Source organism: Juglans microcarpa x Juglans regia, chromosome 3D, assembly GCF_004785595.1.
Source record: "Juglans microcarpa x Juglans regia isolate MS1-56 chromosome 3D, Jm3101_v1.0, whole genome shotgun sequence".
NCBI lineage: Eukaryota > Viridiplantae > Streptophyta > Magnoliopsida > Fagales > Juglandaceae > Juglans > Juglans microcarpa x Juglans regia.
Genome location: NC_054598.1, coordinates 3,298,242 through 3,317,275, shown reverse-complemented (window position 1 = coordinate 3,317,275; position 19,034 = coordinate 3,298,242). Strand labels below are relative to the sequence as shown.

General features: G+C 34.3%; 1 protein-coding gene across 1 annotated transcript; it reads right to left on the bottom strand.

Annotated features, from left to right (window-relative positions):
- Positions 1-164: 164 nt before the first annotated feature.
- Positions 165-9,012, bottom strand: LOC121255388 (BRASSINOSTEROID INSENSITIVE 1-associated receptor kinase 1-like). The gene is made up of 12 exons (XM_041155687.1): positions 8,521-9,012; positions 7,396-7,528; positions 7,227-7,298; positions 6,251-6,394; positions 4,749-4,820; positions 4,442-4,513; positions 4,271-4,350; positions 3,139-3,264; positions 2,714-3,055; positions 1,951-2,345; positions 583-932; positions 165-407 (listed from the first exon to the last, which is right to left on the bottom strand). Exons 1-11 carry the CDS (start codon positions 8,615-8,617, stop codon positions 618-620), a joined length of 1,848 nt encoding a protein of 615 aa, XP_041011621.1. The 5' UTR covers positions 8,618-9,012; the 3' UTR covers positions 165-407; positions 583-617.
- Positions 9,013-19,034: the final 10,022 nt, after the last annotated feature.

The following is a 19,034-nucleotide window of genomic DNA, read 5'->3' as shown; positions in this document are numbered from 1 at the left end:
TAATTCATAAATAATATTAATTACAAATGGAAGGGTAAACACACCGTTAATTATAAGATGATGCCAATAATAATCAAATTTAAAATATAAATATATAAATATAATATTATTTTCATAAGCTTTTCACATCGGTGATTTGTCTAGCATGTGAACGAGCAGCCTTACAAATAAAATTTTCATATTTCATAAACCATTACTGCACAGGATAAAGCATCAATTACAGGGACGAGGTGAGTTTAAGATTTTTGCTGTGAAAGCAATGTTGTGATGAAAAATATATGAGTGGAATGATTCGTGTACAAGCTTAAATCAGTTTTGGATTACATAAGATGACAAATGATGGTGCTTCCACGGCCCTTCCTGCCTGTTTCCTAGCACCTATTTTTTCACAATGCCATTTGGTAAACCTATAAAACACCACAACATCATCAACGCGACATTTAAATCGAGATGGACGCTAAAAATGTTCGAGAGAAACGGAGACAAAGGTAGACAAGCAAGGACTAGAAGAAAAATCATATGCACAAATCTGAAAAATTTCATTCTCAGCTACAAAAGGGGACGGACTCCAAGAGAACTAACTTCATATGTATGCCAAGAATGGAACCATGAAAGTATCATCTAGGACCCGATAATTCATCTGGAGGGATGTGGGAAGCAGAGTCGATGATCCAACCGGCACTTGGGTGGGTGAAGTTATTTCCATCCTGACGGTAAACTTCCTCCTTCTGCCACTCCTCCCATCTTTCTGCCAATCCATCACCTTCAAGCATTCTAACTACCTCCGACATCTTTGGTCGTTCCATTGGAGCCCCTAATGTGCAAAGTAAGGCTACTTGGATCAGCTGCTCCACCTCATCATCAATATAATTACCCTGCAGATCTGGATCGACCAATGTTTCTAACCTCTTATCTTTCAAAAGACCTTTCACCTGAATGATCATTACTAATGTCAGGTAATTCAAATAATCTCAGACCTTAACAAGAAAAAGGAGACTATTTGTTTAAATGGAGCTACCTGAGGAGGTTTACAAAGGAAACTATTCACACAAACACCACATAAGTCCGTCCATGCAGGATATAGTATTCAGGAACACAGTGCTAATATGACGTGTACTAGCTAAACAGGCATCAATAAAGTTAAACAAACTAAGCCACGGCATTGAGGACTATATAGCAGCATTGGTGTAACAAACAGTTACAGTATAGTCTCTCATTTTCATACTCTTCTCTCCCAGTTACAATCTAATGAACCCATAAATCATTGGAAATAAATGGATATTTAGACACAAGCTTAAGAAGGATAGTGCATATTATCCTATAGTTCTCCATTTGAACAAACCCTTGGCTGTTGAAAAAGGAGTTTCCACTTAGCCATAATGGAGTCAATAGGGATGACAATAATGCTGTTATAACAAGGAACATTGCAATATAAACGATATTCTAACAAAAAAATCATTCACTTAGCCAATCGTATCTGCATCTTTGCAAATTTTTTTCCCAAAAGAAAAAAAACAACTATACTGCAAAAATGGTCACTTTGGGATATTCAGTTGTATCCAGATTAATCCCATACGTGTTTTGCTTTATAAGAAAAAACAGCCACTAGCAGTTTCAGTCTCATGTCATACTCAGTGCCACTCCTGCTTAAGGAGTTTCTGGAGGTACTTGGATATGGTCCTACCCTTCAGCACTTTTGCATGAAGTGACCATTTTTGCGTGGCATTGTGCTTTGAAGCCCAAAACTTTTCCTATTACACAAGACAATAGCCCCTAGTTTCAGTCTCAAGTGAGTTTGTAGTCTCTTTACCGAACCAGTTGCAGCAAAAACCTAGAATCTCTGGAAACCATCTAAGATCCCCAAAGGCCAAAGAATTACTCAGATAGCACAATCTTCAATAATATACCAATGACAAGCAAATATGTGATGTGAAGATCTGACTTACGTACCCAATCAAGTAGCATAACATCGTCATCGTTTGCAAGCCGAGCGAGATCAAAAGCCCTTTGACCAGTTATCAGTTCAAGAAGCATGACCCCATACCCAAAAACATCAGTTTTCTCTGAAGATTTTCCTGTTGAGAGATACTCTGGGGCTATATGCCCAATGGTGCCACGTACAGCAGTGGTCACATGAGTATCTTTGTAATCCATAAGTTTAGCCAACCCAAAGTCTCCAACAACAGCTTCAAATTCTTCATCTAACAATATATTTGCAGCTTTTACATCACGGTGAATAATTTTAGGATCGCAATGATCATGCAAATAAGCAAGCCCCCTTGCAGATCCTAATGCAATACATTTCCGTTTGGGCCAATCAAGGGGGGGCTGAGATTCCGGACGCTCTGCATAATGCATATTATAATATCATGAGGAAAATTGAACATCATAAGACAACAGGCCACATAACAATGAAATTTCTATTTGGTATGTACCAGGTGTCTGAAATACAACTAGTATTATTCTTAAGCATGGACAATTTGTTTGGATGTAGAGTCCATAAGAAGTCCAAATTTAGAGACAACTCCGACAGACCTAACTAAAGGTACAATTGATTATTTCATTTTTTTCATATTAGCTTGGACCGAAACTTATGTAGACTTTAAAATCTAATCATGATAACAAGTTAGTGTCAAACACAAAATTGGTACACCATGGATATATAAAAGTAAAGAACAAGGGTATGATATAGAAAAATGGTTAACATGAGTACCTCTTAAACATGATGCTACACTTCCATTAGCCATAAAGGGGTATACAAGCAATCGTTCTGTTGGTGTCATACAAAAACCACGTAGACGAAGCAGATTACGATGCACAGCCATGCTAATCATTTCTACCTCTGTTTGGAACTGCAACTCCCCACCCTGGGTACGCTCCTCTTTAAGCCTTTTTACAGCCACTAGAGAACCGTCCGCCAAGCGTCCTTTGTAAACTTTACCAAATCCACCTCTTCCCAGAATGTTTTTATTGCTAAAGTTATCTGTTGCAACTTGCAGCTCACGCAAAGAAAACCTTTTAAGCTGGCCCAGATGAACTTCTGGATCTTCCTCAGCTGCAAAGATATAAAAAGAAAAAAATGCATCCAATGAAGCAACAAATCAATGTGGAACTGGAAAAAAGCATTGACTCACTAACCAGGTACATCAAAGAAATGATCCTGTGGCTTTCTTCGTCTCCACCAAGCAAGTGCAATTGCAGGGGCAGCAAAAAGCAGAGCAGCTCCAGCAGCAACTCCTCCAGCAATTGGTCCTGTGGCACTAGCTGAAACAATTCACCAATTTAATCAGATGGATAATCACTCTCTTATTACATATCAAAAAATAATCACTCTCTTGTTTAAGGCCAGAACAAAACAGGAACACAACCAATCACCACAATGACAAAGTGTTAAGTCCCTCCCTCCCTCCCTGCCTTCTTCTTAGGTCATGCTTTTTTGGGACACTGCAAACTAGAGTCATGAAAGGACTTTACAAGTGACTCTGATGGCATCATCCTGCTTTCTTCTCCCCCTTTACGTTGGGTGAAACAGCACAATGACAAAGTTGTGCTGTTTGAAGCCAGAACAAAACAGGAAACATAACTCACTAATCACCACCATGACAATTTAAGTCCCTCCCTCTCCCTCCTCCCCCCCCCCCCCCCCCACCTCCTTCTTAGGTCATGCTTTTTTGGGACACTGCAAACTAGTCATGAAAGGACTTTACAAGTGACTTTGATGGCACCATCCTGCTTCCTGTCTCCCCCTTCTACGTTGGGACAAACAGCATCATCAAATATTAATCTCCAAAGATCAAGTCTGATGCTATAACCAATGTCAACTTTCTCCTTCTCTTCATTGAGGAAGGAGCTGGGGGCCCAGGAGGGTGCAAATGGATGGTAAGATCTGGAAGATGGTTTTCAAGCTCCAGCAGACTTGAACTCAGAACTCAGATAAAGCCACAATCAAAAGGTTGTAAAACAAGACAACCGATCTTTGGCTGAGGCATTCGATGCACATACAATCCCTTTCCAGATAGTTGCTACCAAAGACATTGGTTGCACAAGAATCCTTCATGCTTTTTTGTTAAATCAAAACAAAAAGGAAGATAATTGGAAGTAGATAGATAGCAAAATCGGACAAGTTATACGTGACATTGTTGTTGAGGGAAAGAAGTAAGAAAATCTCGAATATATAAGGGAAATACCAGAAAGTGCTAAAAATGCAGCAGACACCATTATTAATCAATTAGAGTTCACAGTGACGATGAAAGCATCAATAACAACACACCCGGAGAAGAAGCTTGTGGCGTTTGAGGTATAGGAGAAGGTGGAGGAATTGAAGAATAATTGAGTTGATTATTTGCAAAACTGCAAAATGGAACAACAAAAATCACCAAAGAATTTGGATCAGCAATCAAGAATGCTATCAAGGAAAATAGAAAAATGAAATGCAATTCACCTGATAGGAGTAAATAATGAAAAGGAACCATTAACAGGAATGTTTCCTGTTAGGTTGTTGTTTGACAGATCTCTGCATTTGAAATAGAATGAAGACAATGTCACATTTTTGTAATGTGCTTGATGCTGTGGAAACCAAAACATAAAATTTAAGGAAAATGCCCAAGACACGAGCAACTTTATGGACAGAAGATCACGGACAGGCAAAATTATTACTGTTCATGTGCACTGTGCATGAAATTGGCTGTGCATGTATCATGGCTCAAAAATTAATTGATCATGAGAAAATTAGACAAGATGGCACTCACAGGACTTGGAGTGACATAACAGTCGTTAAACTCACAGGAATTTTTCCTTTCAAGGTGTTGTTGTTGAGACGCCTAATTCACACAACAGAAACTGTCATTTTACAAAAAACCAAAACGATATTGCAGTCACAAAACAACCAAATAATCCGTCATTTATGTCAATGAGTACACAGAAAGCACACGCTGCTTCAATAAAAGAATAATCACGCTTAGTCATATGCTACATTCAGCTATGATTTTTTTATGAGTTACATCCGGCTATGACAAGTGGAGGTGACAACAATAAACCATGTGGGCAAAGGAGAGCGGGAGCTAAACAACTCAGCTAAAAGGTCATATTTGAGTTTATAAAAAGCATCCACGGGTCAAAACTTGACCCTTACATTTGTGACTTTCCACCCTAGAGCTGCATACTAAATTAATGAGATGCTTAAACAACTAATAGGAACCAATGAAACAGAAATTTTCGTAGGTTTTTCCAAATTGTTTGCTAGGGTTTTTACTCTGATTCCAAGTTGAAGTAGATAAGAAATGAGAGAGAAAATTAGAAAGAGAAGAGATATGAAAGGATGCTTGGTCTGAAAAAAGAACACTACAATAGGGTTCTCTTCATGCTCATGTATTATTCATAATAGCCTCACACAACGCAAATACATAAACACCCTCAAGTATTAAAATAATATTGTAATCATAATGTAACTACCCAAGGAAAGCTCAAGCCATGTCTGTGCTTATTCCAAAGGGACTAGTCAATATTACAATTAGAGCCCTTTGGAATCATTATAATCTGCAAAAACTTTTCCCTCACTGGCAATGCGAAATCCCATTCACCACTCTCCCATACTAGCAGGTCACACACATCAACTGGCCTTAACTCCTGCAAGTTTAACCTGATACACCTAATGGACCATATTAAACATTGTAGGACTGCTTTATGTGCTATGCTATATCTAAAGCCTACTGAAGGTAAATAACATCTTGGGCACCACTGAATGATAAACATCAATAGCAATATATATATATACCGCTAGCACATGTTGCCTTTGGAGTTACAACATGTTTCACCTTTTTTAATTATTATTTCCTGCCATCAGAATGACATCACCATCAGAGAGCCTCTGCTACAAAAAAAGGTATATGAATTTGGAATAAGAACCAGCAGTATGCCAGACAACTTTATTTCCAGTGAATAACTTTCAATACCTTATCTCATTTCATGTGTGTGCGTGTTTATGTTTTTAACACTACTACTATGCAAATAATTTATAATTAACAAAAGAAAATCTAACAAAAACTCAGGTAAATTTTCTTTCAAATTATAGTTGGACTAAAAGCTACTATCTATATCCAATTAGCCATGTTTTAGCTCATCAGAATACCTGTTCTCTCAAGCAGGTGAGCCAAATAATTAACTAAGAAGTAAAAGCGTAGAAGAAAGATTCGAGCAGTAAATAAATATATATACTGACTTGGACCATAAGAAGAAGGATAGGCGGTCATACAGAAATCGAAGTTTTGAAAGCCTGCCCAATGTGGGTGGAATGCCTCCACTTAATTTGTTCAAGTAAAGATCCAAGCTCACCAAGTTTGTCAAATTCCCAAGCTCCTCAGGAACAATTCCACTTATATTATTACTATAAAGTTCCCTGTCATAACAAGATTATTATAAGATCTCCAGAACAAGAAAAGTAGATAAAAAATACATTTAACATACCATCACCAAATTGCAAACAACTAATATTTAGCATCCATAAATTTGTCATAACTGATATACAAAGAGTTAATTATTGAATGACGTAATCCACCATAGAAAATAGAAACATCTACTCTGTGCGTGTATTTTTATCTGAAAGTCTTGAAAATTTAAAAAGCAGGTGAAAACGTGCAAACGGCAGCATAAATACCACAAAAACATGCAAGCAGCTAGATCATCAACATACCAATGACTTGGCTTCTAGATGAATATCTATCATGGGAAAGCTCTACAATGTAGTCGTTTCTTAAAATACCTTCTATATAAACACTTTGTTAAAAGGAAAGATGCGATACCAAGGGTAAAACCCTAGTACAACAGAAGTATACAAGATGACAACCCCCAAAAAAAAAATAAAAAAATAAAAATAAAAATAACTGACACCTAAAAGTTAAAGGGCCCACAATCTCCCTCCAGATTTAAGAAAAGCAAGCCATGACTGACATTCACTCCAGATGGTGTAAAAGAAAAAACTTCAACTTGAGTATGGTAATTCAGTCCCCTCGCTTATCAAAAAATTCACACCCATCAAACTTAATGTATTCCTTCTCACCAGATACACGACATCAAAGGTAAGCAAACCACCTTCCAGATTGCCCCTCCGAACATGACAATAAATCAGCAACTGTATTGGGCCTAACCCATGAATCCCCAAACAGCCCAGATAGCTATTTCATAGTGAAGAAGTAGATGATAGGCTATCTATGTGCTTGATTTAAACTTACAAGTATTGCAGGTTTTCAAGCTGACCAAGTTGTGGAACTAGCTGACCAGATAGATTTGCATTTCCAAGATCACTGTGTGGAACAGATACAGAAAAATACCATCACCATGTTTTTAATATTACCAGGTAAGAGTAACAGAAGATCCAAGTGGCAAGTCACATAAGCTTACACTCGTGTCACCATATTGTTGCTATCACACGTTACGTGAAACCATGTGCAGGGATTCACAAGGGTAGGATCCCAACTTTGCAGAACACTATTAGGATCGTCTAAGTTGGTCTTCAATGCATTCAAGGCGTCACCTGTCATACATGAATTACACAATCATTAGTTGCAAACACCAATCATGTCAATTAAGACATTAGAAACTGAAAGGGAAAACAAATAACATCCAAGCTTGCTTAACAACATGAAGGGAGCTATCTTGTCATTGCAAACTGCCAGAACTGTCTTCTAGAAACATGCCATCAATTTATAACCATAATTTTTATCGGTAGCCGGAAAACAAAAACTCTTTCAACTTGACCTCTTTCACACCAAATTTTTTTTTTTTGGGGGGGGGGGGGGACGGGGGACGGGGACTTATGTAGTTCAGAACTACCAAAAATAGAACTAGAAAGGGTGTGTAGTGTCTAAATTGCAATTTTCTGGATACTATACTGCCTGAGTGGGACACTTAGGAGGGACTTGATCAAAATTCCCAAGCATCAAGTACTTGTTAGCAATCACATACTCTCCCAGATAACACAGCCCGAATTGCTCAACTAAGGCTATGCACTGTATGCATAATAAGTTAAACCCTCTAGGTCACTGCACACAATAGCCAGAGGGTTCTCCCCGAAATGCGTCGATAAAAGTATGGTGCAGTGAATAGTTACAGTCAACCCAAAAAATTTCAAGTCCCAAACTTCATATACCAACACATAAATCGCAAACCACAACGTTTCTTATGTGAGTGCGTGTGCGCGCGTGCGTGTTAACATAATTTTCCAACACCGAGATACAAATTGATTGAGAATTAAAGAGAGATGGTGAGATAAGATCACGGCTAACTGGGAATTAATATAAGTTCACAAGCTTCTTTTTTAATGTTTTGCAATGGATATTTGGGCAACTGAACGAATAGAACTCAGATTCCGCTGAACTAGAAATCAAATTTACCATACAGCATATGGAAACGACAAATTACAAAATTCCAAACACACCCAAATTGCAAGAACAGATACTTTATCCCAAACTAGCAAAAATCATCATAAAAGCATGAGAATGAGTATAAGTTCTCCCCAGCACGCACCTTCCGCATTAGCAGAGACCTTTGATACGAAACCAAACACCAGAATAGACCAGAGATAAAAAGCGCAAACGGGAACCGAAAAAATCAGCCGCTCCATTATTTCTAATCCAAATTCAAAGCATAACTCTTCATTCTTTATCCCGAACCCCTTCAAGGATAGCTAGAACCAAAATAATTGCTTCAATTCCTCACGACTGCTCGAACCCGTTGACCGATCGGTTCGCTTGGCCTCATCGTTGACCAAATCAGTTCCAAGCAACCACCGAATACACTTGCAAGAGAGAGAAACACTGCGAAATCCAAATCCTGGGAATGTTTTCCTTCTTCTTTTGCTTTGAAACGAATAAGAGCTTTGTTTTGTATGGGATCCAGGAAAAGGAATTGGGGCGGAATAGATTAGAGTTTGATTCGGTACCCAAAAAGGAATGCATGCAGACTGCAGAGTCGCAAAAGAACATGGAATTTTCAAACATACAGTTCAGCACAAGGCCAGGTTACACATAATAGCGTGGGCTTATAGTCAAATTCAATGTTACGAAATTTCTTCTCTTTTATATTTTTTAATAACTTTTTTCCTCACAAAATAATCGTCAAAATATCAATTCGTTTATATTATTTTATGAAAAAATTATAATCCTAGCACTTTAAAGTGTATAATATAATTAATATGACAGATAATCTAACGTTGAGAGAATAATTCAGAAGATCTAAAGCCTTTTATATATATATATATATATATATATATATATATATATATATTCTGGATTAACTCGAGCACTAACTCCACACGCCAGTAAGTGACATCCATTACAGTAATTGATTTTTTTTATAATTAATCAATATAAATAAATACATCGTATTTTATTAATAAAAATTATATTCTCAAATCAATATATAGAGCATACTCAATAAAATACTTATATTATATAATTTGATTTAAAAAATAAATTTTAAAATTAAAATCTTACAATTTAAATTATATAAATAGTATGTTTATAATAACTCGTTATTAATAGTCTACTAGGCTAATAAGATTTTAGAGATTAAAGCTGCTCTCAAATTCTTCCTCAGAGTCTCGAGAGGAAAAAAAATAGACACGTTTATTATTGAGTCGTGCAGTATTTATTGTCTATTTAATATTATCTAAAATATTTATATGGATATCAATAAATACCGAGATATGTTATAATGAAGTCTTACGCCACACTTTCTCACTGGACTAACATGCGATTTATTATTTTTATCATTCTATTTAAACACAGATATTTAAGCATTAAGATAGAATAATAAATTAAATATTGATTAGATAAAAATATATGGTATAAGTATTCCATGTAGAATTTATCATAAATACCATAATGTCCATCACTTCACTTCAATTAATTTTGATAGGTTAGATTACAAACACTAGTCTTATTAATGAATATACCATAACATCCCAAAACAATCACTGATGAATATATTAATGAGAAATTTTATTTGCAGTCTTTAAATAGAGATTACATGTGCAAATCTTTTATTAAATAGAAAAAATTATTATTTTGATAAGGATATTATTGTAATTTTAAAAAAATTTAAAGATAAAATTAATTAGACTTGTAATGTAGTTCACATTTGAAGACTGTAGCAACATTAGTTTATATTAATTTAGTTATCTTTATAAATGAATAGTGTTTCATTAGCAACGGTATTTTGAGTGCACAACATTACAAAATGGAGTAAACGGAAGGCGTTGCGAAGCTGGGTATAGACACCGAGGAAACGTGGAACGAGTCAAAGACGGAGGGCACGCACGCACGCACCCCGACAGCGCTGTCCCACCACACCCTCCGTAGGAAGAAACTTTCCTATGTCCTCTTTAATTAAAGAAAGAAACAAAGGGATATGTTGGTGAAGAGTGTTCGGTTCTAATCTCACCCCCACCCCAATTTAGTCAACTCAATCATACCTCTTTCTAATCATCCTCTGAAAGTCACATTTCGTGGCTTTACTTCTTTGTACCTTATCATTTATTCAAGGAACCAAAAAATAAAAATAAAAACTATATAGTACATTTTAAAGAGTCATTTTTTCTTTAAAAAATATTAAAAATCAATAAAGATAAAAAAAAAATATATCTATAGTGTTACCAGTGCTGTCAATAACGACGGATATTTATTTGGAAGCAGAGTATAATTGATTCAGGTCTATTTGTATACAGAAATACTCTCAACTCATCTTATTTCATTATTATAATTTGTTTAAAATTTTTATATAAAATATAATAAGTAATTCAAGTTTTTCAAATCTCAAATAGTAATAATATTAAAAAAATAATATTTTAATAATATTTTATTCAACTTATCTAAAATCATCTCATCTCACTAGAAATTAATAGTGTATGAAAAAAGTTACTTTGCCCAATTGGTACAATAGGTAGAGCCAATTTTTTTTTTGAGTTTTGCTATATACAAGTAAGTTTGCATACCAATCTGCGTACTAATATTGTTGCATTCATATTTTAAATTTAAATTAGTACTGTTTTCAATAAAATCTATTTTCTGACTAATGATATTGAATGGATGGACGTATTAGTACGCATAATTGCTTAGAATTATATTTTTCTTTTTTTGAATAGTGGCAAAGATAATAAATAAATCATAAAACTGAGTATATGTGAGGTGACCACAAACATCACATGTTAGGGTGGATAAGAATATTGATTTTTGGCTTTGGAAGTCAATCAACTATCCCCTAAAATGTGGAAAGCAAGACTACTACTTTGTTGTTGGGACCCAAAACTTAGGCTCGTCCATTGTTTTAACTATTTTGGGCCAGAAATCTGAACAAGGTCAAAAAATGTGGCCGTAGGCTTTAATCATCGTAGCTGGCCCCCAAGGCCATGTGAATGCTGCCATGCCCATGAGCTATGCAAGTCCGGCAGGGCCTAGCCGTTCTGGGTTCTAATTCGTTGTAGGTTCATGGCAGTGGATTGTTGAGGCTGGTCCCCGGAAAAGGGCCATACGGGCTGAGACAAGATGGGGCTCAACCAGAGACATCCAAATAAGGTGAATTCACGTCATAGTATTATCCTTAACTTTATTAGGGTGAATTCCACTTTATTTATTTTTTATCTAAATAACTTTTGATATTATCCTTAAATATAATCCTTGAATATTGTAAACTCCATTATTAATTAGAGAGTAAAGCTGACCGTTGGGCATGCCGCTTGGCAAAACTGATGCTTTTTATTTTTTTCATTTCATATTTTTTTAATATCTTTAAACATTTTTAAAAAATAAAAAATATATATTAATACACTAATAATCACTTTCTTAATTAGTAAGTAAATTAAATGTACGAGAAGTCAAAATGAGGAGACAAAATGAAAAGGTAAAGTAGCATAATTATTAATTATAATGGGTACTCATATTATGCATGTATCTCTCCACATTGTATAGAGTAAAATCTTGAAGAAATTGTTAAGAATATCGAGGCTCGGTTTGGATTGTAAAATCTTTTCATCTCATCTAATCACATCTCATCTTAATATTCAAATACCACAACCGCAAATATTTTTTAAGTTTCAATATTCAATTTTTTCATACAATCATTATCTAATCATAACAACTTTCTCAAATTTATAAACAAAACAAAAAAATTATTCAAAGCTTTTAAATCACAAAATAAAAAATTATATTAAAAAACTACATTCTAACAATATTTTAAATTTCTAATATTTTTATTCAATTTTTTATCTATATTTTCTCAAAATTTAATAAAACATCTTAAGTAAAGTATTTTATTATTATTTACATATTATCACTATTTAAACGAATCCTAAATTTAAATTCAATTATTTGCAAACTATAAAAGATATCATAGAATCATCTTACGTGGACATGTCTTGAGAGATGCGAGTTATAAAATGGTCCCCGGTCCCGTTTAAGCTAAAAAAAGAGAGGGGGGGGGGGCATGAGATATTATCCGTGGAATTAAGTAGGATGGATATATGAGAGTGATGATCCATGTTCCATAGAGTGACAGCCAGCCAATAACTGATGGGAACAATAATGGGTTTCAATTCAAGAAAGAGTAATGTATAGCTATGTGGGCCAAAGGAAACAAACCAAGTTGCTTCATTAAAAAGCCTGTGCTGCCTAACCAACTACCGAAAAAACATACTCATTTTCACGTCACCCCAAAAGCTGCTCTCAACAGCACGAGAAATTTGATCATTGAACCAGTTGTATTTGGAGGTTAACATCTATTTAATCCATCTCAAATCAGCCATTGATAAAATTTATTATTTTTTCAACTTGTCATAAAAATTTAAACACATCTCTTTTTTTATTACACATATGAGATAAAATAAAATATAAATAAAATATTATTTTTATTTATAATTTAAAAAAATTAAATTACTTATTATATTGTGAAGGGGAGAAATCTCTTGGATTGGGCTAAAGGTAGAGCCCAAGTTAAAACTCAGATCTTAGGTCTGGATTGGATCGGGTTGGACACAAGGCCCATGTACATAATATAGATTGGGTCAAATGGTAGCACATGGGTTAAGGCTCGGGTATAAAACCCGGGTCAGATCATGTTTACATTATAAAACAATACGTGAATATAGGCGGGGCTTAAAATGAAGGAAAATAGCATTCAATGCCAGACTAGAAAACTTGTAGCAATTTACACCTAGCATTAATGAGATGGAAATGATCTAAAACAGGATAAACGCCGCATTCAATGCGGCCAAGGCTCGAACAACACTCAGTAGCACTAAGCATTTCATAGCTCGGCGAACTGATGGCAAAAAGATAGCTCGACGACTGGACAACATGAATATGTGATCTCTTGCTATGCAATGCTCCACTATCATAGAGACTAAGTCGGCAAGTATAAATAACACTACCTGCAGCACATAGGTAAAAAATCTAACATAATCATCGTCAAAATACTTCATCTTCAACCTTAGCATCATACTGACTTACGCATCAGAGCATCAACAGATCCTGAGGTCCCCCTTTGTTATTGTGCAGGTGGTTGCACGAGTTTTGACCGAGTGAAATTGTCCAGGCCCGCGAAACACGACATCAACATATATTTTGTGTGAAAATTTGAGAAAGTTGTAACGAATAATGGGATGAGATGAGTTGAGAATCTCTCTCAATCCAAACAACCCTTAAATTAGATGAGACAAGACAATTTATATAATCAAATAGGCCTAATCTACAGCTCCGAGAGCATCTTCAACTAATTAACCCCTTCACTCATTTGACGTCTCATCTGTGCATTTGTGTTTGGAGCGAATGAATTGACAATTTGGTTGCATAGAAACTTCAATCCACCCATTAATTAAACCGAAGGATAGAAAGCATGTACGTTGTAGAAGAAGAAGATGTTGACCTGACAACCACCTAAAAAACAAAAACATCATCCGTAAGCAATGATTTGCCCGCGGCTGAGTGCGTTTGTCAATACATTAGATACCATTTGGTGAAATTTGGGAAGCAAAAAGTGAGCCCATGTGATGTTTACCTGCCAATTTTGTCACGGAATTATGTCCACGACGTTGCCTTCCAATTTGTGCCGGTAAGCAACAGCCTAATACTAATTTTTTTAGATAAATAATGTTTTTAGTCCTATATAAATATCGTATAATATTTAAAAAAATTAAAAAATAATAAATATGAAGTTCACATGACAAAAAATTAATTTTTTAATAATAAAATTTATTATTTTTCAAAACGATTAACTCTAATATCTATGCCTCACAACCTTCCAAAGGAAAACCTAGCTCCAAACCTTTGTCTGTTTTGAAGAAATGTTGTCGATTTTAACACCCTCTTTTCATGAGCAGCCAACCTGTCCTCGTTATTGTCTTTAAAACCATGATACTCGTATGGAAAACAAGTTAAAAAAGCATAATTACTCCTTCAAGAAACATGAATGGTTGGAATATGGCTCGTCCCAAAATGTGATGTTCCATTAACTCTCGTGTTGGGCGAGAGAGATAAATAAAGTAGATCAATATCTGAATAAGCATAACAAAAATTTATAAGAAATGTTTTGGGATCCGAATTTAGGTTTCGAATAATTTTTATTTATTTAATGATTAAGAAATTATTTTTTAATAATATTGTAAATTTTTTATTTTTTTAAAAAATATTTATGATGATTAAAAAAATACATAAAAAAATAAAATAAAAAAATGAAATGCATTAGCCTCACTCGGTCCACTTTTCCGGTGGCTCTAGTAGAACTCAAAATTTATTCGGTATCTTCTCCATGCACGAATATTAACAAAAATATAATTTCGTTCGCATTTCTCATGCATTGAGCTCGTGAATCATGATTCTTTAATATCTCGCAAATTCGTGATATTGACAATGAATATTGGAGAAGAACTATGAATTTTTATTTTTTATTTTTTGTAAAAAATAAACAATAATAAAAATAATAATAATCTGGAAGTTGCCTCTTGTCAACTATCGAGATTTTCTTGTACTGCTTAACCGGTTTAAAATGAGTTGAGATCACAAATCTCAATAAGACGGGTTAAATTATTATGAAAAAATTTTATTGCAAGCGATTGTACACATTAAATTATATATTAATATTAAATATAAGATATTCGTTTAATAAAATAATGTGAATTGACAAAAATGATTTTTGTGAGTTAAAAATTTTTATTTTTTTTTAAAACAAAATTTTTTATTCTTTTAATAATAAAAAAATTATTTGAATATTAATACATGATTTGCTGCGTTAAATGGATTGTGGGTAGCAAATCCCAATTATTAAAGACGACAGACCAGCCACCGTACAGGTTAGCCAACCCACCCGATGGTGCCGTCCACCTTACGCTCAGCTTGACAACAGTGCTAGACTTCTCTTGTACGTTTCGGTGACTGTGACTAAACGGCTTGTCGCATACCAGTCATAGTCATATTTATTCCCCTTCTCATGGATCCATCATATAATTAAAAGCCCAACAATGATAAAGCTCAATCATCTTTGAGTTGTGTATACGTCACGTTCAAGCGGGACCCCATGTCCCAAAAAAAGAAGAAAAAAACTCCAATAGCTTGTTTATAGTGCCGACGATCTGCATTGATCGTTACCTTCCCAATCCGAATCTACCACATCGGAAAAAAAAAAAAAAAAAAAAATCCGACAAGTCTGGCACATCACGTTAGAACAGCATTGCCATATATTATTACAAACATGTGCCAAAAAGAATTAAACAGACACGTACGTGTATCGAAACATATCTTCATGAATCATGCTTATGCTAATTATTAAAAAGAAGAAGATGTGCTTGACATGAGTCCTGCTAATCACTCGGGATAATGTTGCTTTATACACAATACACGTATATGTTATCTTCAATGGATAATAATACTTAAAACTCCGTTCCAGACTGGAATCAGAAAGAGGGTTTAATTTTTTATTTTGTTTTCTTTTAAGAATAAATATAGATAGAAGTCAGTATTAGGAGTAATCATTTTGTACACATGATGTGGCATCATCTAGACCACACATCTCTCAAGTCTAAAATAAAAAAGTAAAGAATTAAAAGTAATCATGTAGTGAGTGTAAAGTGTGTACTGTTATAGTGACTTCTCTCTAATATTACTCTTCTTTTAATAGCTTTGATTATAAGACGTTTGGTACTTTGATTATGATCCCCAGCTGACCTTAACAACATATTATGATTGAATAAGCTCTGTTTGGTTACAGATTTCAACTCATCTCATCTAATCTTATTATTATAATATTTTCAAATTCTCATTTAAAATATAGTAAATAATTCAACTTTTTTAAATTTGTAATATTAAAAAATAATATTTTATTTAACTTATATAAAATCATCTCATTATCTAAGCGAGTTCTAAAAGTGAATAGTCACGAATTAATTGGGTTGGTAAATAGGGGATACTCTCTATCTATCCTCTTATATATATATATATATATATATATACACACACACTGGTGCTACATCTTTGTCAATTGTCATAGATGAAGTTTCATTGTCCCTAATTTTAATTGGCTTGTACCACTCGATTTGTTTGTTTGCATGTTTTTAGCAACGTTGTCCTCAATATTATAGTTCCGATTCCACGACTACCAGCACCAAGTTAATAATGGATCGAATAATGGGTAATGAGACAAACATGAAATGGCTCGCGATTAGTGTCAATGTGGTCTCAGTCTAGGGAAATCCACCGCTTTCCTACTATTCGAATTCATTGCTAATTTACAGAATTTCGTCGCGTAAATACAAAACCATCACAACCAACTAAATACCCACCACTTCAAAGTATTGACAACTCCATTTTGTTTTTATTGCTAGCTTAAACCTTTTAGGTTCCATTCAAGCTTTTTAAAATTATAGATTAGGCTACATTTGAATGTTAAGATGAGTTGAATTGAATTGTAAATAATAATATTTTTTGGGTCCCATTGAGATAGTTTAACTTTTTAAGTTAAAATGTATTATATAGATTGAAATGAATTTAACTTTTTTATAAGAAGATGAAAAAATAGTGGATCCCATCAATAATTAATTCCAGATGAGTTGAGTTTTGTTTAACAACCAAACACAACCAAAATTGATATTTTATCTTCTTAAATTATTACTTAATTTAAGTTAAATCCATTATTGGACTGTCTTTTAGGCCTCGCTTGTTTTTTGAGATAAGATGAGTTGTGTTGAGATGAAAATTAATAAAATATTGTTAGAATATTTTTTTAATATTATTTTTATTTTAGGATTTGAGAAAAATTAATTGTTTATTTTATTTTATATGAAAATTTAAGAAAGTTGTAATGATTAGATAAGATGAGATGAACTATAAAAACAAATGAGACCTTATTTTCCCCTTGATAGCTCACCGCTATCTTCAATCTCTTTTATTTTTTATTTTTTGTGTGAAAATTTGAAAAAATTGTAATGATTAGATGAGATAAGAGAGATTAGTTGTATAACCAAACAAGACATTAGTGTCCATTATCTAAGGAGCAAGCTTCATGTCCTTATTTACCAATTGTGAGTTTTATGAGCAAGACCATTATTTATTGCTATTAGAAAAAGAGATTTGCTACTCATCATCATCACATATTTAACATTATATTTATTTTTTATTTTATTTTTTCTAAACTAATTGAATTCTTATACTCATCATCCATACATCATATATTTGGTAAGAGAAAAAAATAATAAAAAATAAAAAAATTATGTATAATGAGTGATATGAGAATGATGAATAAAATTATTTTTTATTTAAAAATACCAATTTGCCCCCAGTGCAAAAGTGTGTTTTGCAAAAATAAAACTTAACACACTTTTACACTAAGGACAAAGTGGGGGGCAAGAGTGGCAGCTCTCCTGCCTTTTTTTTATTTTTTTAAACTTATCCCAACAAAATTATCTTTATTTATTTATACACTTTGATTTCAGTGAAAATGATATTATTTGTTATCTACAATCTTTTTTACGTTAATGCCATATGTGCTTTGTAAAAGAAAAAAGAAATATATATAAACATGCCCTCGGGGAACGAGTTAATTGACTTTTTTATTTTGAATACTTTCTTACCTTTTATTTTATTTTTATTTTTGGCGGGAAACTGGATTGGGGGAAGGATATTGTCACGGATACAAAGTAAAAAATGGCGCATACTGCCCGCCTCGGCGCCTCGCTGTACGTAGCAGCAGATATTTAATACATTTAAAGTCCCAAAATTTAAAAAAAAAAAAAAAAACAAAGAAATTCGATTTTGATGGGGATTTGGTACAATGGTAGGGTCTTCTAGGCAGAAGGCAGAAGGCAGTGCCAGCCTGCACCACCATATTCACATGTTAATTACCAAACGGCGGATGTTTGCAACTTTGGTTTGTTAATTAACCAACCCCACGCGCATGCACTCACGTGACATAACTGCATCTGATCTAGATAGATAAATAAATAAAAATAAAACCTAAAAATGTAAAAGTGGGTTACAGTAAGATCATCCCCAGGACTTACAGCTGGACCCCCACCCGCCAACTCCAAAGTCTCCCGTGAGGGCCAACTTGGGTCCCGCCCACTTGACTGACATCAAAGTCGTAGAAAACTCTCACTCTCATTGGTCTGCAGTGTGCTGGCCCCAACCCCCAACCAATACCGCGGCGGCTGGGCCATTCATCATTCACTCTCTCTCTCTCCCCCCAAAGGTCCGTCTCGGTATTTTCGTTCTCTTTTACTTGACCAGCTTGGCTGGCTTCTGTGGCTTCACTCCAAACTGCCAACCTCCAATACGGTTTGAATATTCCAATTAAAAAAGAAGTTTATTTAAAAAAAAAAACATATTAAATAAAAAAAATTTGAACAAAATATCAATAATAAGTAACCTCAACATGCGTAATTAAACATTTAGGGAGCCGTGGCCCTTGTTCGAACCGAAACCTCCGATCCGATTTGTCGTGATTTGTAAACCGGCACAAAATAAAACAAAGACATGACATGAGAATTAAGGAAACATCAA

What these genes read in the sequence shown, in the direction of transcription:
- LOC121255388 (XM_041155687.1), bottom strand. Translation starts at nt 8,617, where the DNA reads ATGGAGCGGCTGATTTTTTCGGTTCCCGTTTGCGCTTTTTATCTCTGG. An exon ending in GTTATGTCACTCCAAGTCCT is followed by an intron (nt 4,514 to 4,748) that starts GTGAGTGCCATC and finishes TTTCAAATGCAG; the next exon opens with AGATCTGTCAAACAACAACC. An exon ending in GCCACAAGCTTCTTCTCCGG is followed by an intron (nt 3,265 to 4,270) that starts GTGTGTTGTTAT and finishes GAATTGTTTCAG; the next exon opens with CTAGTGCCACAGGACCAATT.